This window comes from Fukomys damarensis, unplaced genomic scaffold (assembly GCF_012274545.1).
Source record: "Fukomys damarensis isolate Sample0158 unplaced genomic scaffold, DMR_v1.0_HiC HiC_scaffold_36, whole genome shotgun sequence".
Lineage (NCBI taxonomy): Eukaryota > Metazoa > Chordata > Mammalia > Rodentia > Bathyergidae > Fukomys > Fukomys damarensis.
This window is the reverse complement of record NW_022900948.1, coordinates 42,782,047-42,804,509: the sequence shown is the minus strand read 5'-3', so window position 1 is coordinate 42,804,509 and position 22,463 is coordinate 42,782,047. Positions and strand designations below refer to the sequence as shown.

General features: G+C 57.5%; 1 protein-coding gene across 2 annotated transcripts in view; it reads left to right on the top strand.

The window, feature by feature from the left end:
- The first annotated feature begins 6 nt into the window (after positions 1–6).
- Positions 7–22,463, top strand: part of Fam102a (family with sequence similarity 102 member A) — a 29,912-nt gene continuing 7,455 nt past the window's right edge. For both annotated transcript variants that reach the window (XM_010613632.1, XM_010613631.1), the window contains exons 1-4: positions 7–451; positions 19,362–19,482; positions 19,732–19,761; positions 21,775–21,891. In XM_010613632.1, the coding sequence (XP_010611934.1) occupies positions 306–451; positions 19,362–19,482; positions 19,732–19,761; positions 21,775–21,891 (414 nt within the window). In that variant the 5' untranslated portion in view covers positions 7–305. The remainder of the gene's footprint in view (positions 452–19,361; positions 19,483–19,731; positions 19,762–21,774; positions 21,892–22,463) is intronic.

The window sequence follows — 22,463 nt, the reverse complement described above, 5'->3', positions numbered from 1 at the left end:
CCCCTGCCCTGGCCTCTCGGACCATGCCCCGCCGTTTACGGGCGCGCAAAGCCCCCAGCAGCTTCGAGCCTCTCCGAGACCCGGCTCCCCGAGGCTGAAGCCCGCGAACCCGCGGACACTGGACTGGTCTCCCAGACCCGGATCTCCAGACTCCGATCTTTGCCCGCTTCACCCGCCTCCGCCACCATCTGGGCGGGAGACGGGTCTGGTGTTTTTTTTGGGGGGGTGTGGTGTAGGGAAAGGAATCCTGGGGATTTCTGCCCCCCCTTTTGGCCTTTGGGGCTTCAGACTCAGGGAACTCGCTCATGGCTTTCTTGATGAAGAAGAAGAAATTCAAATTCCAAACCACTTTCACCCTGGAGGAGCTGACTGCGGTCCCCTTCGTGAACGGGGTCCTCTTCTGCAAGGTCCGGCTGCTGGATGGAGGAGATTTTGTCAGTTTGTCGTCAAGGTGAGAAGGACCTGGAACATTTTCTGCCTGCAGGGGAAGCGGGCGACTAGATCCAGTTCCTTGGCAGTGTGCAATTTTTCCTTGGGAGGAGGGGGGTCCTAGGGGATTTGTACAAGGCAGGACAGGGCTTGAACGACAGGACAGGGCAAGGTGCCAGGCACCTGTTTGCAGGTGACCAGCCAGAGAGCTGGGAGTCTGTTTGCAGCTGCCCTTTGGAGCTCTGCCTGCAGCCCACAATAGGCCCATCTTGCAGACGTGCATGTAGTAGAGAACAGTTGGATTTCCGCTTTGAGGGAGCAGGGAAGGGATTTCCAGGCCACCCTGCACCCTGGCTGCACCTGGGGCTGTCACGATTTTGTGCTTGTGCCAGCACGGGTTGCAGGCACTCCCGGGTCTGGCTGGAGATGGTGGCTGTTTTTTTTTTTTTTTTTTTATCCTCCCTGCTTCTGTGACTGTCCTCCTGTGGCCAAGCTGGGCTGCTTTGAATTACAAATGCCCTTGTGGTCGGGAGGCTGCTGCCGGCCCAGGGCCGAGTTTGGTTTTGTGTTGATCCCCGTCCTGGCGGGTCCAGCTGCCCTTCTTATTGAGGGAAAGTGACTGAGCTCCCAGGCTGCTGGCCGCTGACTGGGCCCACCTGGGGTTGCAGCCCTTGCTTGTCTGGAGCGATCCTCAGAATCGGACACATAGGCATTTGGATCCTTGCTCACTCAGGGCTCTTGTTTCTGCTTCTGAAAACTGGGCCTGATACAGGTTCCACCATCAGAGTTGTGGAGCAGTTTCAGTAGCGAATGTATTGCAGGCCCTGGTGTTTGCTGCCTCCCTCACCCAGCCTGCCCTTTGCTCCTCAGGCCTTGTGGGGCCAGTGAGCAAGGGCCACCGCTATTCTGAGTGAAACTGAGGCCCAGAAAGAGGAAGTAAATGGCTTGCCAGGACTTCAGAGGAGGCAGTGATCGGCGGAACTTGGACCATTGGGAGACCTGTTGGATGAATCTGGAGGTTGAATATTCTGCAGGGAGCAGGGGAGCTGCACAGCCTAACCCAGATTTTGGTGTTCTGTGTGGAAAGGGTTTGGTGCCTTTTCCCTGTCCTGGTTCCCTGGTCCCCTGGGAGCTGCTTATCTGAGGAATTTGGACAAGAGCTGCCCTTTGAGGAGGGGTGGGGGTCCTTGGTTGCATGGGATCCTGCAGCCACCCCACACAGGGGCCCAGTGCTCTGAGCTAGGGCCTGGAGCTGGCCAGGCACTGGCAGGGGGATTTTGGTTGACTTAATCTAAACTATCTGATCTCAAGAGCCAGCAGTTGTTGGTCTCATGACCTTGACTGTGACCTGGAGCAGGGTAGAGGTGGGGTCCCCATGAAGGGGTGAGAACTGAGGCTCAGAGTTATTTGCCTGGACTAGTTTCCTAGTCAGGATGTGCTTTTTTTTTTTTGGTTTTTTGTTTTGTTTTGTTTTTGTTTTGTTTTGTTTTGTTTTTTGAGACAGGGTCTCACTATATAGTTGAGACTGACCTGGAGCTAGGATGTGCTTTTAATCACTACCTGGTGCTTCTTAGCCTGTTTCCTCTTGTAAACTGGAGGAGTGTGACCCACTCCTCAGGTTGTGAGGGAAATGGGCAATCTGTACCGTGCCCTACCCAGGCAAGTCACTGCTGCCTTTGTGGTTGCTATGGGCAGAGATGCCCAGGCCCAAGCCCCTCCAGGCCTTAAGGGGCACCACCTCCCATAGATCAGCCCCCCCCATGAATCTCACCAAGGAATTGACATTGAGCCCCAGGCTGACTTCTCACCTGGCCTCCCAGGCCCTGTGACCATTATCACCTTACCCATTAGCCTCTCCATGGCTCTAAACCTGCCCCTTCATCCAGGAGAGTCTGGAAAGTTCCAGATCTTAGCTCGCATGATCTGGATACCGTGTCTGTTTTCTCTTTTTCCCCTCTGGCAAGGGGCCTCTGATTCCTCAAGCCCAGCTGAGCCCAGCAGCCTTTCCCAGACCTCAGCCTGAATGAAACCTGAGTGGGGCTGTGAAGGGAGGAACTGACATTGAGGCCCCCTGAGGCTGGGCACTTAGTGGGTGCTGGGTGCCTGTTTGGGGCTGGGCAGGTGTGGCTGCAGAGAACCTGAAGCCAGTTCAGAGCTGCCTTGGCTTTTGTCCAGGGGTTGGAGGTTCCTGGGTTCCTGCTTCCTCCACCCACACCCCACCTACCCCACTACAGCCCAGGGGCCCTGGCTTATAGCCCACCCCTCCTGACTGCCATGACCCCATTGTTTACAGGTTGGGGTAGGACCTGGGGTAGCTGGACCTGTTTAGATCCTTGGCCCAGATCCAGTAGCAGTTTTCCGAAACCGTAGGAACCTCTGAGATGGCTCAGACTTGGTGCTGGCAGCTCAGACTGAAGCAGCCGAGGCCCCACCCCTGCAGCATCCGCCCTCCTAGCTGGAGTGTGCCCCCCCCCATTGGGTGCCATGGCAACAGCTGGGTCTACAGCTCCACCTGACCCAGTTTGAACAGGTAGAGCAGGTGGTGCATGGGGCTGTTCCTCAGCCTCATCTTTCCAGCACCTCCTTACAGGCAGTGATCCTCACAGCCACTATGTTCTGAGCTCCTGTGCTGAACAGCCAGGCACTGTGCTGTTTTGCAAATGGTATCCTAGGAGTCCTCTCAGTCATCTGGAGAGGCACCTAAGCCAGAGAGACAAGAAGTCACTGGGTGGTAAATAGCAATTGGAAAATAATTTTTCTATCATTGTGATTCAAACCAGCTTTGAATGTACATTTGCTGTATGCCAGGGATTTGTTGAGCCACCTCCAAAGCATGCTCTGTTGAGTCCCCACAGCCCCCCATGAGCTGAGGCTGTTGCCCCTGTTTGCAGGTGAAGACACTGGTTTCAGGAGAGTTGAAGTGGTTGAGCTGGGTATCACTGAGCTACAGAGCAGCAGAGAGAAGACCTGATTTTGGATGGGTTGGAAGTAGCGGTAGACCCATATAGCAAGCCCAGACCTTTGAAAAAGGCTCCTTTCAGTGAGTTGGATGGAACAGGAAAGTACAGAGCTGGATACTTTGGAGGCCCAAGGTGAAGAGTCCCAGGACCATAAGGCAGGGGTGGGGTTGAAATCACTGCTGTGGATGTGGGACCAGGCACAGGCTAGCACTGGAGTACAGGAGCATTTGCTGGGGTCCCTAGAGAGGCTTCCCAGACAGATGGATCCGAATGGCATCTGGGAGGTTTTTGGGGGAGAGGGCGTCCCAGGAGGGATACAGAAGTCTTGGCCCAGTTTAGTGCATTGGAAAGTGGCTGACCTGTCTGAGGAGGCCTTTGGGCAGGAATGATCCCAGGTACCCTGAGGGCTCTGCTCCCAGCTGGTACTGGTCCTCGGCTTGCCCCTTGCATGTGGCTGGTGGTGCCAGGGGAGGAAATGCAAGGGAGGTGCTGGTTTGTGTCACGGCAAGGAGGAGAGAAAGGAGAGTATCTCCTCAACCAACAGATGGGGAAACTGAGGCCTGGCACGGAGACGTGACTTGGCAGGGTCACTCATAGGTGGAGCAAATGGCACAGCAGTTGAGCTGTGGTCTGGACCTGACCTCTGCCCCCGTACCTCAGTACTCATCTCATCTCTGCACGAAGAAGGTGGGCTGGGCTAGGAGGGGAAGGTTGCTGCAGGGGCTCCTCTAGCTCTGAGCTTGCTTGCCTGGCTGTCTGAGAAGTAACCGAGACTCGAGAGTCTGCTTCCCTGTCCTTTCTTCTTTGGCGGCTTGGAGCGCTTTGTCGGCCTTCAGTGGGGTTTATGTGGGCAGCTATCGAAGGAGTGCTGTGGTGCTCACCACACAGGCACTGCCTGCCTTCTGTGGGCGTCGACTGGTGCCCACCCAGATGGGAAGCCACAGAGGGCCGTTCCCTTGGACAGGTCAGCTGTACAGCTGGAGGCCGTTTGCCCAGGCCTGGTCCTTGCGGAGACCAAGCTGGCTGGTCTTTCCTCACACACACTTGGCAGGGTTGTGCTTCCGCAGTCCCTTGCCTGCCCTCCTTGAAAGAGGCTGTGGAATGCCACTTGGATCCACTGCCATGCAAGGCCTGCTCTCAGGAATACCTTGGCATGGAGCGGTAGGAAGGCAGGGTGGAGATTGGGTGAGGGGAGCAGGAGTGGAGAGGTGTAGGAGGACCCCTGAGATGGGCAGGACGTCCACTCTCCTGCCCAGAGTGGGGACCCAGACTCAGAGCACCAGGGAGTGCAGAGGGGCAAGAATGGGACCCCGTTCCACTCCGAGTATCCCTGGGTCCTGGGCTTCTGGAGGTGAGTGGGACCAGGCGACCATGCTCCCTGGTGGGCATCATGGGAACTTTGGAGCCACGTGGATGTGGAGCAGGTCCTTGTGGATACCTCTAGACCCTGGCAGACCAGTGGGGAGGCATTTCTTTCTTTTTTTTAATAGCAGAACATTTATTGGTACATGTGAGACATACATGATAACACTCAGTGCATTTGCTGGGGTGGTGTTTCCGCTCAGGCCTCTGACCACTCACCATCAGGCTGGGGGCCGGTCCTTGTCTTCGTTGGATTCCCTGTGTCTTGATGGGGTGCGTCATTGCCACAAGTATGGAGGGCTTCACTGGGGAAGGAGCACTTCGCGAGAGCCTTAAAGGTGGAGGGGTTGGGCTAGAAGTGGCAAGTAGAGTGCTTGCTTTGGCAGCACATATACTAGGTGTGGCAAGTAAGAGGCCCCTTGCTGGAAGGCGTTTACTTGGTCATGGAATAAGTAAGATGGAAGGTGGTGGGCCAGACTGTTTCTGGACTTGGGAGCCCTGCAAGGGGAAGGGGAGCAGATGCAACGGGACCTGATCCAGATGTGGTGGGAGCCAGTTGGAGCAGGCACTGCTGGCCTGGCCTGTCTGGGCGGTGGCAGGCGGAGTGGCCAGGTAAGGGAGGTCCTTGTCCTGAAGGCCTGGCCTTGGGGCTATTGCTTAACTTTGCTGGAAAATGGACATTCAGAGTGTCCAGAATGGCCAAATGTAGCCAGGATTTTGTTGACTCATGCAGTGTTCTGTAGTTGTTGATTTACATAAAATCTGGACTTTCAGTTTCTTTTTAGTTGGAAGATCTGACAACAGTGCTGCTGGCAGCATTTGGCTCAGGGGGATTTGCAGCTACTTCAGCATGGGCTGTCTGAGCTCTTCCTGAACCCAGGACAAACCTTGGTCCCCGTGTGGATCTCATGGAAGGCCTTCCATGTGCCAGCAGAGGGGCCTGTAAAGAGAAGTCCTCTGGCAGGAAGGTCAGGAGGCCTCAGAGGCCAGCTTGGGCAGCAGGACTGTGGTACCAGGACAGATGATGCTGCTGGTGGCCTTGGTGCGGCCTGAGGCTGCCCTGCGTGTGCCTGGCCTTAGTGTCTGCTTCATGGACTTGGCCTTTGCTGCCAGCTGGCCTTACTCTTGGCAAGTGCTACCTGGCAGCCCCTGCCACCTGCCTGCCAGCCTGCCAGTGACCCTGACCTGAAGTGATCTGGCTCTGTGGGGACAAGGCTATTCCCTGAGGCCTGTTCCTAGCTTGGCACTCCGTCCTCGAGCTGTGCTGACCAGAGGTTCTTGTGGCAGTCACCTGGCTCTCCTGTCAGCTCTCCCTGCCTGGAGATTGCTTGGAGGCCCTGGTTGACTGAACTCTGCTTGTTCAATACCTGGAAGTCCCAATTTGCTTTCAAGCGGCTCTGCTGGGGCACTGGCATGGCCACTGGTAAACCTGCTCATGGTCCTCAGCCCAGGCACTCAGTGTATGGGTTGAGTCAGGGACCAGGCGGTGATACGGCAGCCTTTAGATCTTTCCTTACCTACCAAGGAGCTGCAAAAAGGTTTGAGCAGGGGAGACCTAGAGCCAAGGTGGGTGCAGAGGGGATGTGTGGCTCCTCATCCACCTCTGCTGTGAGTGCTTTAGATTGAGAGGACACCCGACCCGGCCCCGGGGTTCCAGAGTGCTCTGTGTCCTGGCTATGGTGTCTTCACAGGGCTGGTTTGCAAACCCTTGGGCTTTGTTCTGAGCCTGTGTAGGCACTGGGCTTGGAAGAGCTGTGCATTTGTAGGCCCAGAACCACCTGCATCCCACTGGGCACAGCCCCCTGCCTTGAGGCTGGCTTATTTTGGTGGTTGGAGGAAGAAACTCTGGTAAGGAACTCAGCCTGTCAGTCTGCCTGGTTTCTGCCTCTCCCCATCCCCTGGCCTGCCTGCCATTGCCTGTGACCTTGGACAAGGGACTTAGCTCCGGCCTCCTCCATGACCTCCCTGGAGGTGGGGCTGTGCTATCTGCCTTGCAGTGTTCCCCCGAGGACGAGGTGAGATAATACCTGTCAGACATCCAGCTTGGCTCCTGGCTCCAGCCTGAGTCACCATGGTGGGCTGGATGGTGTACCTCACTTGCTCCTGTGGCAGCTGGTACCCCTCTGTGGGCCAGGACTGATGGGGTGTCACCAGAGAGGGTGCTTCCCACTCAGGTTCACTCACAGCTCCCAGGGTGACAGTGACAAGGAGCACGCCTGGTGTCTGGGCTCAGGGCCCACTGGGATTGGTCTGCTTTCGGCCCCTGTTGGCTTACTCCTGTCCCTGGAGCACTGCCAGCTCAGGGACCACTCTGGCAAGTAGAGGACAGCCCCCCAGAGAGATTCAGGGCACTGGCTGTTGTCCTGCTGGTGGCAGGGGTGCAGGAGAGAATAGGAGGCCCTTTGGCCCTTATCTCACCCCTCGGCCTCTGGATGCTCCTCCTCTGCCCTGCAATCACCTCTTCCTCAGTCTCCCACCTCCTGCAGGTCCTTCTGCACTTGCTGAAGCCCAGCAGCACCTCCTTTGGGAAGCCATTCCTAGCCCCTCTGACCTTTCCAGCTCTATGAGTCCTCATTTCAGGGTACTGCAGCCCCCTCCATGTCTAGCTCCTTCCCCAGACTGGACCCTTCGTGGGCAGGAGTGGTGTCCATTGCATCGCAGGCCTGGACCTCTTGCTGCAGATTGGCACTGTCCCAGCCTGGAACTTTTCTACCCTGCTCTCAACCAGTGTGGATGCTGGACTGTGGCAGACACAGCCAGCTGCTTAGCCCAGACCCTCCCCTCCTCCCCTCCCCTGTGCCCGAGGTATCAGCTGGTGTCAGGAGCAGCCCTCACCCGCATACCAGGCAGCCGGGTGCCACCATGGGCTCTGAGGCTGTAATTGAGAGGCAGCTGCAGGCCTGATGGTGGGTTTGGTGGGCTCCCCACAGGGGCAGCAGTGCTCATAACCGGCAAGAGAGGAGGAAGAGAGGCTGTGGCCCCACTCGGGCTCTGCATTTGGACCTTGGCAGCTGCTGGATGGCTCTGTGACTGGCCAAAGGCTTTGCCCTTGCAGCCTCAAGTCAAGTCCTCCTGTGATCAGGGCTACCTGCTTAGGACACTGCCTGGCAGCTGAAAGACCAAACCTGCCCAGACAGGAGGTACACAGACTGGTGCCAGGGAAGGCGGAAGTGTGGGTCCTCTTTGCACGCAAAGCACCCTCGCCTCCCACCACTTCCTTTCTGAATGGCCAGACTTCACACACCTGTGGCTTGTGCTGTTCCCTCTTACAATTTTCTGGGCACTTTCCATGTCTGTGGCCCTGGTTGGGCCCTGGGACTATAAGACCATTAAAGGAGAAGCACATGACACTCGGAACTGTGGAGATTGGCCATGAGGAAGTGATGTCGGGCTGGGGTCTCTTGGGGTCGGCCGGGGTTAGAGTGGCCTGGAGGGAGCTTGGAGAGGGCCCTGCAGAGGGGCTCACACAACATTCTGAGGGGTGGGGGCCTCAGAATGGTTCAGATCAGAGTCAGCTTTGTATTATAGGACCATGAAGGGCAGCGGCGGGGCGAGAGTCAGCTGAGAAAGGTGGCTTTTCACCGTGGTCATCGCAGGGTGACTGAAAGCAAAACTGCTGATGTCCTGTGCATTGGGAAGGATGAGCAGGCTGTTGCTATGATGGCAGAGGACCAGGGGCCCTGACAGCTCTAAGTAGGAGCGTACACTGCCATCGTGTAGAGTTTTAAGCATCCAGGTACAAGTCAAGGTGAGGTCATTGGCATCTCGAAGGGGCTCTGGGCTGTGATGTGTTGCTGCTGGGGCTGGTTCTGTGGCCTTGTTCCCTCAGAGGACCTGTGAGCTGCACACCTCTGCTAGAAGTGAGTCTTGAGCTGCCCCAGGCCTCTGGTGGTGCCAGGTGGGCACCGAAGCCCTCTGGACATAGTGAGTCACCTCTTCGGGCTCCTGGAGGTGGTCCTTGGGACTTTCCTGGGTTTTTCTGTCAGGCCAGCCTGAGCCATCTGACCTCTGATGAGCATCGCTTTTGTGTGTGAGGCAATAGCTCATCTTCGCAGCTGCCAACAGCCTCCTCTAGCTGGAGATTTTCCTCTTGTCTCTTGCAAACCCCAGCAGGACCTGTAGGGCTGTGGGGCTTGGCAGCTCCAGGGCTTGGGGGCTTCCTGGGGCTGCCAGCCAGCTGGGCTCTGAGCCTTGCTCCGTGGTGCATGGATGAGATGGGTGCATGTACCCATCATAGCCCTGGCACAGAGTACGTGCTCAGTGAAGGCTGGCAGTAGTTAGTATCATTCAAGGGCAATGGTTAGAGGGGAGAAGGGATAGCAATGGGGAAAAAGGTACCTGTTTTCCTGTTATCCTTAAGTTGTTTCTCTTTCTCTCTTCCTGCAGTTCACCCATTGAAACATTGTGAGTAGAGCTGGGTCACTGGCGTACATGAGGGGAGATCCTGAGACACATCGGTCTCAGGGAGTGAGCAGAGTATGGGGGGTGTTGCCATGCCATCCATGCTAGTCCCGGGCTCCACTGGCGATTGGCCTTTGGTGTGCTCTGGCTTTGTGGCAGAGAAGGCTGCTCAGGGCCAAAGCAGTTCCCGAGGGGTCTGTGTCAGCTAAAGATGATCACAGTTTAGAGCCAGGCCTGGGTAAGGCCAGCCCTGCTTATTGTGGGTGTAGGAGCTGGCCCAATGGGATGTATCCCAGGGTCCTGCTCTGCAGGCCTGTAACAAGTGCTCAGTAAACACATGTAGGGTAGGAAGCTGGCCCCGAATTGTCTGTCCATGAGCCTGCGAAATCAGGTGTCCAGGGAGGAGGTGGAGTCCTGTGAATCAGGGCCTTGTGTCCTGTGTGACCCTGAGCTCTTTGTCCTGTGGTTGGAATCTCTGAGAGCTGTGAGGACAGCTGGAAAAACAGGTCTAGGTCATTGCCTGGCTGGAGGAAAAGTGACGGCCTGAGCAATCTCTGATTATCTTGGGGTCACCTTGGAAGGCCAGGAGGCCGCAGCAGGAGGCTGTGGGGGATACTATGTGGATCAGATCCGATGATGGCAGCGACCCCTGACCGTGACCATTGTTCTCTGTGGAGAACAAGGCCCAGCCACAGCTGGGAAGTCCCTACCTGCAGGCAGCATAGGAAGACTTAGGGGTGTCCTTGTGGAAGCAGGGATGTGAAAGGTTCTCATTCAGTCATCAGATGCTTACTGTTCCTCTAGCTCATGCCAGGCACCATCCTCAGGAAGGGGAAGCAGCAGGGAGCACAGCAGAGGCCCTGCCTTCAGGAGCCGCGCTGTTTTCATCATCCCAGAAAGCAAGGCCCAGAAGAGGAAGCCCGCACGTGCTGGGGTGCCCCAGGGTGAGCTTGGATGGAAGGCATCCCTGTGACTTGAGTCCAGTCATTGGAGGAACTGGGCCCTGGGGATGGGGCTCCCTCCCTCTTCTCTCTCTTGTGCTTCCTTTGGTGAATCAAAACACCACCTAGGTGTGAGTCAGCCAGGAGTGGCCACACTTGCCTGGGCCACCTGCCAGCCCACCTCTCCAATGTCCCAGTCCGGTTCAGGGTCTGGGGCAATGACCAGTTGCGTGGTCCTCGGGCAGGAAGGGGAAGGGCCTGGGTTAGGGACTTTGCCTGCTTCCTGGACCGTATGCTGCTGAGAGGAGCTTGAGGTCCCTCTCTGCAGTTACTTCTGAAAGGCTGTGGGCCCTTCCCCCGTCCAGCATGGGTACCTACCGTGTTTGTGCCAGGCCCTGTAGCAGCTCGATGAGACAGGGACAGGGTGTGACTGAGGCCCTTGGCCCCCAGGCTGTCTGCATCTCCATGCCTCTTGAGTGGGCCTGCTGAGTCTGACAGGAAGGGAAGGGAAGTCCTGGAGCAGAGCTGGACCCATAGCTCCATTTGCTACCATCATGGGTCTTGCTTGGGAGGGGAAGTTGCTACCACAGCCTAGTGTGACAACCACTGTCTTCTTGCTTTGAATTTCTGGGACCTCTGACTTCACCCAGTCTTGGCAGGGAGCCCAGCTTGGGACTCTTTGTCAGACAGCTTGGCTTCAGATCACAGACTTCTCCCAGCCGGGAGACGTTGGCCAGGTGACTTCCTGCCCTGGGCTACAGGTTCCTAACCTGTGAAATGGGGATGATGGGCTGTGGGTTCCAGAAGGTCAGCGAGGGACAGCTCTCGGTCCAGTGCCTGACTCGCTGATACAAACTGGGTGCCCAGGAGGGGGAAGGCTGATTTTAGACAGGGCCTACCTGTTGAGCATTTACCACGTTCTTCTCCAGCCTGGATTGACCAAGCTCACCCCTGACACCAGTAGCTCTTGATGAGATTGACTCAAGCCACATCCGTCTGACCTGCGGCATGAGCCTGGTCCCAAAGCCCACCTTCCCCTAGCATGGATATTCACAGTAAAGGGTCAGCCCGCAAAGCACGGGAGCCTGGCCTGACACTCATGCTACCATGGAGCCCAAGCACGGCTCCCTGCCTTGCAGATTTCCCAGAGATCCTGCAGAATGGGGCTCAGGGTGGGGACCACCTCTCACCTCCACCTCCTGCGTGGTGTATGATAAGGGCTTGGACTCCCTGGGAAGTGGAAGTGGAAGTTGATGCCTCAGAAGCACCTAGCAAACAGGAGGGCGCCCAGGAGACAGGAGCCAGGCTGGGAGGGTTTGCCAGGTATGTGGGGTTGATCGGCGCTTGGTCAAATCAGTTTACTTTGGACCCCTACACCTGCTGTCCCAAGAGCCAGAGGGAGTGAATCCTGGATATGTTGAGAATCCATTTCCCCTGGGTTCTAAGCTGGCTCTGGGGACAGAGGGCAGAGCAGGGTAGCCATGTCTATAAAATGGCCCCTGGGACGTGCCTGGGCTGGGCTGCTTTTCTTTTCTTTTTGAGACAGGGTCTTGAAACATAGTTCAGGCTGGCCTTGAATTAACTATGTAGCCCAGGCTTGCCTCAAGCAGCGATCCTCCTGCCTCGGCTGGGATTATAGGCGTGTGCTACCATGCCCAATGTTGGCCTGGGTTTCTTGTAAATCAGTCATCTCATAGTTGCTTGGCTGGAGAGTGCAGCATTCAGAGGCAGGTGTATCTGACTCCAGAATCCTTCTTCCTAACCCTGCCGCTTCTCCAGTAAGCCTGAGGGGCTCGCTAGCCCCTCGCTCCTTGTCCTCTCAGTTCCTGAAGCCCCTGCAGACCGTCTCCTCTGCTTGCTTGGGTCACTTGCTGGTGCCATCCTGCACTCCCAGCCCATCTGTGCACCTGCGCCATCCGCAGGGCGCATTCGCAGGAGAGCGGAGACAGCAGCTTGGGGCTCCAGGGTGCTCCTTGAAGGCGCCGGTGTCGGGCACCAGCAAGTGCTTTGGCTTCTAGGAACGTCTCAGTGCTCACAGCAGGAGGAGGGGCTGGCGTGCCAGCACTGTAAGAGCTGCTTCCCTGCCTGTGGCCCTGAACTCCTGGCAGAGCCCTGTGCTGCTGGGCTGCCACGTTGGCTCTTCCACCCCACAGCCCCTGGCCGGCCGCCTTGGCTGGTCCCCGGGGCGGGCTCCTCCCCAGGCGGCTACATTCACTTCTCTTCGGGGAAGCACTGGCAGATGTTGTCGATTTAAATTGTTTCCTTATTGGACTCTCACTGTCCCAGCTTGGGCTGGCTTTCATCAGCCAGGGACCTAGATTGCATCACTACAGCAGCTTTGCTTCTCCAGGAACCAGCTCATGGGACCTGGCTGGGCAAGGGTATGGCCAGGAGAGGCCGGCTGTGCAGCAGGCAGGGACTCAGTGATGGGCTTGCTCTGGAGACCTCTTCCTACACGGGGTGATCAGGGACCAGCTCTCTCGAGAACCCAGAGCACAGCTGGGCCGGAAAGTCCCTGGACCCCACATGGGAGTCACCCTGCTCTCTGTACCGGTCACCTGGTCTAACAGTACTTCTAAGGCCTGCAGTGGTGGCCACCTGGGGTGGTGTCTTGGCAATGTCTGGAGACATTTTTGGTTGTCACCCCTGGAGTTGTGCTGCAGCAGGGCGCTGCTAAACATCTCAATGCGTCGGACAGCTCCTCAGGTTGAGAAGCTCTGTCCTGTAGTCCGTGGTTCTGACACGCATCTTCACACATGACACGCTGGTGGATGTGCTTATGCTCACGTGAGTCCAGAACCCCTGTCCTGCTGGGCCTAACATCCCCACTTCGTGAGATCAGCACCTGTTCCCGCCAGGCCCAGGTCCTGTGCTGAGCACAGTGTGAGTGAGCAGGGACTAGTGGGTGCCCACAGCTGGGAGTGTGATGTGCTGAGTATGGTCACAGGGGTCACCTCGGGGCCCTGTACCCCAGCCCCATCATGGACCAGGCCCCCCACTGGTCCCCAGGGCTCCCTTTGCCTGGCTCTCTGCTCCTGTGATTGTCACCTGTGTGCACCTTCGCTCCACCTCTGGGGAGAGGCCCCGTGGGCCCATTGGTCCCTGGAGGCCTCTGGCCAGGAGGTGGCTCTCACCCCCCAGGTGGTGTCCTCCCACCAGGGCACGACCCCTGGTCACTTGCATGGTGGGAACCCGGGGCTGCCACAGCTCTGGAATCTTGTTGCTTGCGGGGCAGTGACCTTGCCAGACCAGGTCAGTGCTAAGGATGTGGCCAGGAGCTGACTTCCGGGAACAGTGGAGCACAGGCTTTGGGCGTTTGTGCTGGAAACCCCAAATGTCACCATCTGAGAAGCTGAGGCGTGCATCTCTCTGCAGCCTGGCCTGTCACCTTTACAGCATCCGGGTCTCTTCAGTAGCCTGCCTTGTAGGAGGAGGGGCACCATGTAGCTTCCTGCTTTTGAGGGCAGCTGTCTCGGGACAGGGTGAAGGGGTGGCTGTGATGGCAGTCGCCTCAGCAGCATCAGGACGGTGCACAGGACTTTGGGTCTGGCCCACCCTGTGCATACCTCCGTTCGTTCCCTTGTCTGTAAAACCAAGATGAGTGGTGTGCATCTGACAGGACAGTGGCCAGGATGTGGGCAGAACAGGTGTCTGACAGAGCAAGTTTGGGCACCAGAACTATTTTGGTACTGATCAAAGATCCGCCCAAGGACAGTGTGTTCTAGAGCAGGCTTGCTGGGAGATCACGGAGCAAAGCCCCCCTGCCGGCTCCATCCTGGCACTGGGGAGGGACAGTGGTGACAGACAAGAGATGCAGGAGATGCCCTGATGGTGGCCACCTTCTCGCCCTGGTGTCTTGAGACATGGTGAGGCGAGTGCTAGGAAGAGGGAGCCACACAGACACTGTTGGCAAAAGGCTTTGCATCCCCTTGGAGCTGAGCAGTGAGGAAGAGAACCATAGAGTCACCCCACTCAGTGCCATGTAGTCACCCTACAGCCCGAGCAGCGGGCAGTAGAGCCCCTCTTACAGGGCAGCTGAGGCCCATGGAGTTGGGACTTCCCTTGTCACTTGGCAGCCTCACCCCACCCACAGCACTCTTTCTGCTGTGCTGAGAGCCACCCCCTTCCTTCCGGGTCTTTCAGCTGCCTGGGGCATCCTCCTCCAGATCTTTAGCCCAGCTTCAGTCCTGGGGTCTGGTTGTGACACTGCCTCAGACCAGGCCACTCCTACTCCGCCTTAGCGTCCCTATGGTCCTTCTCCTTTCTCAAGACCCCAGCAGCCGACAGTCACTTAGTGTAACGCCTGCCTCCCCCACTCCACCAGGGGCTCCTCCAGAAGATGAGCTCACCTTGTGCCCCGCACCCCAAGCTCACAGACACCCCCTTACATCTGCGGGTGCATCACGGAGGCCCAGTTTGGCCCTTGAGTCCTGTTCCCCTTCCCACCCTGCCTGGCCTGCGTGCCTGGATGAGCCAGCGGGTCAGGCTGTGGTGGCTGGGCTGGCCTTCCCAGGCCCAGGAGCGCTCCAGGAGTCCTGAGGACACCACTCTGGTGGGGTGCTCTGCTCTATTTCAGGACAGCTCAGGAATAGCTGAATCGGGCCTCTGTGATGACCACAGCGGCTGCAGTGGGTGGCGGACTTGCCCTTCCTTGCTGGATTTGCACGCCTAATTGTATATCTTACAGCTAAAAATGAAACCGGTCTCTGTAATTACCTGTCCCAGGCAGGCAGTGGGGAACTGAAAGCACACCCTGAAACAGCTGGGAGGGCTGCCGGGCTGCCCAGCTGCTCCATCCAGGCAAGTGTTCTGCCCTGCCAGCCGGTCATGGGCCCTGCACAGGGTGCTCGTACCTGCAGTGTCTTGCGAGGGCAGGTATGGGCCAGGCCCAGGTCAGGTCACCGTGGTACAGGTTCCTTTTGCTCATAAACAGTTCTACTAACCTCGGTCCCCTTTCTTCTTTTTCAAGTTAAATTTTGGTTATGGGAATAACTCTTGGATAAGAACTGAAAAAGTGGCCCTGGCACCCTGCACCTGCACCAGTCAGGCCTGGCCAGTGTCCTCTCCCTCCAGTGTGAATAAGCCACTTGTCCAGGGAGCCAGGATGTCCCTGGGCTAAAACAATGGCCTCCTCTGGGCCTTGCTTTTGTTATTCTACTTTTTTTCTCTTTTTAGTGCTGAGGGTTGGAGCCAGGACTTTGCACATGCTTGGGTCTTGTCATTTTAAAGTTGTAGTTCTGTAGTTCGGTCGTGCAAGGCAGGCGGTCTTGTTTTCCTAATAAACCTCTTACTGATAGCTTTTCTTTGCTTTAGTTTTCTTGTACTCTTACCTCCAGCAGACATGGCTCGCTGGGCCGCTGGTCACTGGCGAGATTGTCACTGTGCCATATGGGCCCGTGGCCGGCCCAGACTGCGCCGTGTGACGTGGGCATCTCCACTTTCCTCTGCGCACGTACACTTGCATTTGTCTCTTTGAATTTTCTTCTTCTTGATACTGAGGTTTGAACTCGGGACCTTGCGCTTACTTGGCAGGCGTGGTTCCACTGAGCTAAATCCCCAGCCCTGCATTTGTTGCTTTAAAAAAGTAAACAAAGGTAGGCCCCTTCTGCAACTTGTTTTTCCTACAGGTGGGAAGGGGCCATCTTTCCCTGTTTCCCTTCCCTTCCTTCTAGCAGTTACCTACTCAATGCCATTGGACAGTTCTCTGTAGCACATTTTGAGTTTTCCCATTTTTGCCCAGCTGTTATCGCTGCACTGTGACCCCTAACACTCAAGTGGATGCTCATAGTTCCTGAAACCTCCACCTGATTCCTTTGTAAGTTTGGGATCAAGACTCTCTCCAGTCTCCTTTCCATCCACTCTGCTCCTCAGTGTCCCTGCTCCAGCCACACTGGCCTTCTTGCTCCTCTGCACACAGGTCAGATGTGTCCCTGCCACAGGGCCTTTGCACTCGCTACTCTTCATACCTAGACTGCACTTCTCCAGGTATGTGTGTGGCTCCCCATCACCCCCTGCAGCTATTTGCTCCAATGTCACCTCCCCATCAAGTCCTTCCCTGGCCAGCCTCCCTGCATGCCCCCCTTACCTAGACACTACCTACCTCCTTCCTCAGTTGATTTTTCTTGTAGCACTTACCACCCCTAGGCTCACCTTTGCTTCTCTCTCCTGCCAACTGCCCCAATATCAGCCTCTCGAAGGCAGGACCTCCCTTTGTTTACTGTGTAGTTTCTAGGGCTTCCAGCAGTGCCCGACATGTAGTGGGTGCTTAATCAAGGCCCTGAGATTTCCTCAAACCTGACCTGACCGTTTGCCCACTCTGAGGCTCACAGTTCTCTGCTTGGTGCGTGGCATCCTTAATCTTTGTTGTTGTTTGAGACAGAGTCTCACCTTGTAGGTCAGGCTGATCCTCCTGCCTGGGCCTCCCTATCTTGCTTTGATTTATGAGCACCCCTCACCCCGCCTTATTGCCCCTGCCCTGAGCTTGGGGCCCCTTCTACCCATCTGATGGTGCCCAGACTCCTTCCTCCAGGGGACCTTGCAGTCCGAAGGTGGCTGTGGCTGCCAGTCCGACACAGACCCTGGGCATGGAAGGGCCTGGGGCAGAGACAACTCCTCTGCCCACAGCTCTGGGACTGGGGTGAGCTGTGCAACATTTCTGAGCCACCTGCCGTGTTGTGGAGTGCGGGCACGCTGGGCCCCTAGGAAGCTTGTGGTGTTGATTTCACCTTCACTGTGGTCCCCTGGGCTGGGTGGGCAGGGCTGCCAGGCTTTTCCTGTGGGAGTGGTGACATCTGATAGCTGATTGTACAGAGTGCTGAGCAAACAGGAGGGAGGCCCAGTGCCGATCCCGTGATCCTGAGCCCTGCCCAGCCCCGCTCACCTTCCTGCAGGAGGAGCACCACGCCTGTCACCTGAGTCGGGAGAGCTCCATGTGGCTTTCTCCAGCTTGGCCTGGCAGGACCACAGGAACCACAGATGGCCTCGGGCTTCCTGGCGGGATGTTCCCATGGCAGGCTCTCAGAGGGGAAGGGAGAGAGTCAGTGCTCGGGTTCACCACCTGCTTTTGTTGACAGCGCTGACCCTCATTACTTGGGAGGGGTGTCCGGCACGCCCCAGCTGCTGTCTCCCCCACTGCCCTGTCTGCTGCGGCTGCCGGACCCCAGGCCAGGTGGGGAGAGGTGGCATGCGCTGCTCCCCAGCTGCCCTCTGCCTGCTGGGCAGTCGTTCTCTGCCCTTCACCCGCCTGCTGTGGGTCTGCTCTCTGCCCCTGCCTAAGCTGCAGTCCGCAGGACCCAGCTGCCTGCGCGCACTGACCTCAGCCCTGTCCGCTGGCCTCCTCAGCTCCTGGGCCTCGTGCCGTTTTGCCATTGGCCAGGTTGTCACCACCTCAGAGCCTGGGACTCGGTGCTCGCTCTGTCCACACTTCTCTGCAAGCCTCAGGTGTCAGTGCCCCAAGGGCCATCGCCACCATGCTCCGGAAACAGCAGCCTGCCTCCCCTGCCCTGTGTTCTCCCTGTTAGTCTGACGCACTGTGTGTGTTGTTAGGGGGAGACATTTGTGGAGGTGTCACTCGTAAACCATTTAAATCGTGTGTTTAAAACATGCAATCCCGAGATTGTATTTTTATCATGTTTTGGTGGTGCGGGGGTGGAACCCAGGGCCTCACTATGCCAGGCAGGCGCTGTACTGCTGAGCCCCTCCAGCCTGCCCAGGGTTGTGCGGCCGTAAGTGCAGTCATCTGTAGAAATTTCCCTCATCCCGCCGGGAAATGCAGGCCCAGCGGCCAGTGCTTCCTCCAGTGCCCTCACCCTGTGGCCCCCACCCGTGTACTTTGTCTCGCAGATTTCCCTGTAAACGAAAGCAGGCGTTACGCTGGCCTCTGTGTCTGCCTTCCTCACCTCGGCCCCTAGCGTTAGTGTTTCTAGGGATAAGCCACACTGGCACGCAGATGTTCTGCACTGCCTTTTCATTGGTCTTGTGAAGAGACCACAAGGTGTTGTCCACGCCCCAGTTGGTTGATGTTTGGGTTACTTTTAATTTTTTTTTTCCTCTTTGAGTTTGTTGGTAATTTTTAAAAAACTCTATGAGGAATTGAACTTAGAAGAGCTCCCCCTACCACTGAGCTGTCTCCCAACCCTGTTTATTTTTTTAAATTGTGAGACCAGGTCTCATAAAGTTGTCCTGTTGAGAACTGAACTTGTGATCCTCCTTCTTCAGTGCTGGGATTACAGGCACAACCAGTGTCCAGCTTGGCTTTCACTCTTGCTCTTGTGGATAGGATAATGCTACTGTGTGTTTATGTTCAAATTTTTGTGTGGACACCATGAGTAGAATAGCCGGGTCATGTGTGGTAACTGTTTAACCTTCGGGTTGGGGGCGGTCCTGGAGATGCGGCAGGTCACTGCTAGCTCCATGGCCCCGTGGATCCCCCTGCCAATCTTGCCTGGGCTCTGTATTCAGGTGCTGCCTGACTCGAACCCAGCCTGGCAGCTGTCCCGTGTTCCGCAGGTGACCCAGAGGTCACTTCCTCAGCTGTCCGCTTGGTCATCCGGTTAGGTGGGATGAGCTGAGATACTGTCTCTCTCTGCCCCGCCCTTCCTGAGCACCCACGGTGCCAGGCTGGGCGCAGGGCACTGCTGCAGGCTGCAGAACTCTTGCATGTGCCACCCTGCCCCAGATCTTGCCAAGCCCCTACGGCAGCCAAGAGAGGCTCCCGCGTCCTCGCTGGCAAGAGGTGCCTCCTCCCTGGGGGTGCTGGGTTTGTTAGCTTGGCTGTGCTCCAAGCCCTCCATAAGCGTCAGGAAGGCCGAGGGCCCCGAGCTGCTCAGGTTTAGTCCCTGTTCTGCCCCTGCCAGGAGTCCACCTGAGAGGGTGGCATAGCCCCCAGAGCTCCTGGTGTCTCCAAGGAATGGGTGACGATACCAGCAGCCTGGACAGTGCAGCCACCTATCTCTGGCACTCCGACCGAGCACCAGTGCTCTCTGAATACTGTCTGACACAGGGGAAGCATCGTCCAGCACCAGCCGTTAGGGTTGTTGTAGTCATTGTTGCGTATGGCAGAGCCAGCCTGAGGACCAGCCTTGTGCTGCTTCACTGCCTGGTATGTGGTTTATGTTTCCGCAGCAGTTACACAGCACATTCTTGTAAAAATAGTCACTTTGTGATACGGAGTGAAAAGTGAGAGCTGCCTCCTCTCCCACTGGCAGCAGGGCCACTGGGGACTGGCCATGTACCACCTGCCCCTACTTACCCGCCCGGCTGTCTGCAGGGAGGAGGTACAGGAGAACTGCGTGCGCTGGCGGAAGAGGTTCGCCTTCGTGTGTAAGATGAGTGCCAACCCAGCCACGGGCCTGCTGGACCCCTGCATTTTCCGCGTGTCTGTGCGCAAGGTGAGGCCGGGCTCCTGGACCTGGGCCGGGGATGCCGTGCACCTGGGGCTGAGGGTGGGCGTGAGGCTGATGGTCTGGGGGCTTTAGGACCCTCCCCTGACGTGTTCCCTCTGAGGGAAGACGTGGGGAGTTGCTCTGCTCTTTATTGCATCCCCATCGCTGGTGCTGAGAGTTGGGGGAACCTGGGGAGACCCACAAGGAGTCTGGAGCTCTCTAGTGATCCTGCTGCCTGTTTCCCTCCCCGTGCAGGAGCTGAAAGGTGGAAAGGCTTATTCCAAGGTAAGAGGGACTGTGCTAAGGGTGGTGGGGACATGGGTGGCACAGGACTTCTAGCCGCTCTCCACCCAAAACAGGAGACACTGAGCCCCCACGCGATGGATTGCTTGGTGGGGTATTTTTGTTTCTAGTCTTGGCACTTGATAGAACAGCAGCATCTCCTCATTGCAGTGCAGTGAATGGGCGCTGTCTGTCCCCCTCCTCTCTTCCTCCTCCCAGGACTGCATTGTCGGTGTTGGTTAGGATCTTTCCAGACCTTTTTGGGTGGTGCTAGGGCTTGAACCCAGGACCCCTGGCATACCAGGCAAGTGCTCTGCCCTGGAGCCACCCCCCAGCCCCAGGCCTTTTAGGGAGAAAGAGAAGTTGTCTCCATGTAGAGCGGTGAATGAAAGCCGGCCGCGAGTGTGCCTGTGCGCCTGCACGCACTGTGTGGTTCCTGAAACGCGATGCACACATTCCGCGCTGGGCCCTCTGCTGGCCGGGAGAGCGTGCCATCACGGATGTCTCTGCTTTCTCGTGGGAGCAGATCCCGCTGCAGCTGGTGACAGCTGACTCCCACCGTCCCTGCTGTTGGACATCTGTGTCGGTGCCAGGTTTTCACAGCCCGGCTCAGCCCTGACCAGGGAGGCCTTTAGTGTGGGCAGAGCAACAGAGGAGGGCCCTGCCTTCTCTCTGAGCCCCTCTCCGGGGAACCTTGCCACCGCCACCACACTCCAAAGGCGCCCAGCAGTGCCCCCATCTGGAAAGCCTGAGGAAAGTGCTGTGGACCAGAGCGAGCCCTGCAGAGTGCGGGGCCGGCACGGAGCTCCATGTAGAGAGCTTGCCTGGCATGCATGAGGCCCCAGGCTCCACAGCACAGCTCCCCGCACCAAAAGCTGACCAGAAACGGCAGGGTGGCTAGAGCCAGCTGGGGAGGCAGGGCCTGTCAGAGTAGAAACTGCTCTTGGTTCATGCGGGTGAGGACAGCCACCAGCTAGGCAAGAAGCTACCGGCACCCTGCCTGGACCATCACGGCCGGCGCTGATCCGGCAGCCAGCGTGATGTGTCACCCCCTGCAATGGCACCTCAGTTTTCCATCCTGTTACACGGGGAGAAAACTGAGGCCCAAGGAGGTGTCAGGCCCTGGCACCGATCAGGCCTAGTTGGCACCCTATCTGCAGGTTAAGCTCTGTGTGCTTCATCAAGTCACTTCCCCTCCTTGAACTCTGTTCCCTTATCTGTAAAACCAAGAGGAAGTGCCAGCCAGCCTCCCTCTGCCCTCAGCCATCTCATCCCCAGTCTGAACGGGAAGGTCTCTCCTGGTCTTGCTGGCTGGGACCCAAACCAGCTCCTTGAATCTGGAGTGTGTGCCCCTAAACCCTACGGTAGAGGCCTGTATGCAGCTGATGCCTTGGCTGTCCCTGAAGTCCCCAAACCTGTCCCCCTCACCTCCTCCTTAGTTTCCCCTCCAGTGAGGCAGGTGTGGCCTCCTTCCAGCCCATGACCTGAAGCCAAGGAGCCACCGGAGTCCCCAGGATCTGTCCAGACCCTGGGCTCTGCCCACCAGCCTCTCACTCCGGCCCCCACCAGGGGACTCTGCAGGGCCTCCTTCTTTCCTAGCCCCCCATGTCCCATCAGCCCGCCCTGCCACCAAGTTCCCACGAGGCTTCCCTCCTCCCCTGCCTGGTCTCCTGGCAGCTCCGGACAGCACAGCCTTGTTTCCCAGGGAACAATGCATCTGTGTCACAGACGACAATGCCCTTTCATCTCGGGCGCACTGGCCCGGTGCACACTGGGACGCGACACAAAGGATGCTTTGTGCCCTCAGGGATGCGAGCTCTAGCTTTGCCGCATCCATGCCGCCAGCCCAGAGCCCTATCCTTTGGACCCAGTTATGCAACAGCCGGCTGGGGCCACGGGGCGGGCCCGGGGTCTCTGCCTGCCCCCCCTCACCACTCGCGCCCGTTAACCCTGTGGCATCTGCTGGCCCTGCACCCACACTTCTGCAGCCTCCCATCAAGCTTCTTGTCTTCACAGCTGGGCTTTGCCGACCTGAACCTGGCCGAGTTTGCGGGCTCAGGCTCTACAGTGCGCTGCTGCCTGCTGGAGGGGTATGACACGAAGAACACCCGGCAGGACAACTCCATCCTCAAGGTACCACCACCCTGCTGCCTCTCTTCCCCGCAACCCCACCAGAGCCCTCATCAGAATCCCCCAGGGGTCACTAAACACACAGCTTTCCCATGGCCAGGCAGCAGGAGCCCCTGGGAAGATGAGGGCCCTGGGGTCACGCTGTTTCCTTACGCATGCTTAAAGGTAGGCCACCGCGGTCTCTGTCGGGGTCTCTGGCAAGCCCCTCAGTAAGATCAGCCTGCGCCGAGTGCTTGTGTCTCCTGTCTCCTCACCGTGACCGTGACAGCTGCCCCAAGTGTGCCCCAGGTTACACAGAAGTCCAGTCATTTGTCCAGGGTGTGGTTAGACTGGCACTTGCCCCTGCCGTTGGCCTCCACGACCCGTCTTCACCACTGCCCTTCATGACCAGGTGCCACCTGGCTCCTGGGGGTGTTGGTGGAAGAACTGGGGTCCTGGGCTTATGTGCCGTGCTCTTGTATGGCTACTTACAAGGTACTGGTGGCTGACACAGCTTTCCCTAGGCAGCTTCTCTTTGGCCTCGGGACGAGAGCTGTCCGGGCAACACACACACACACACACACACACACACACAC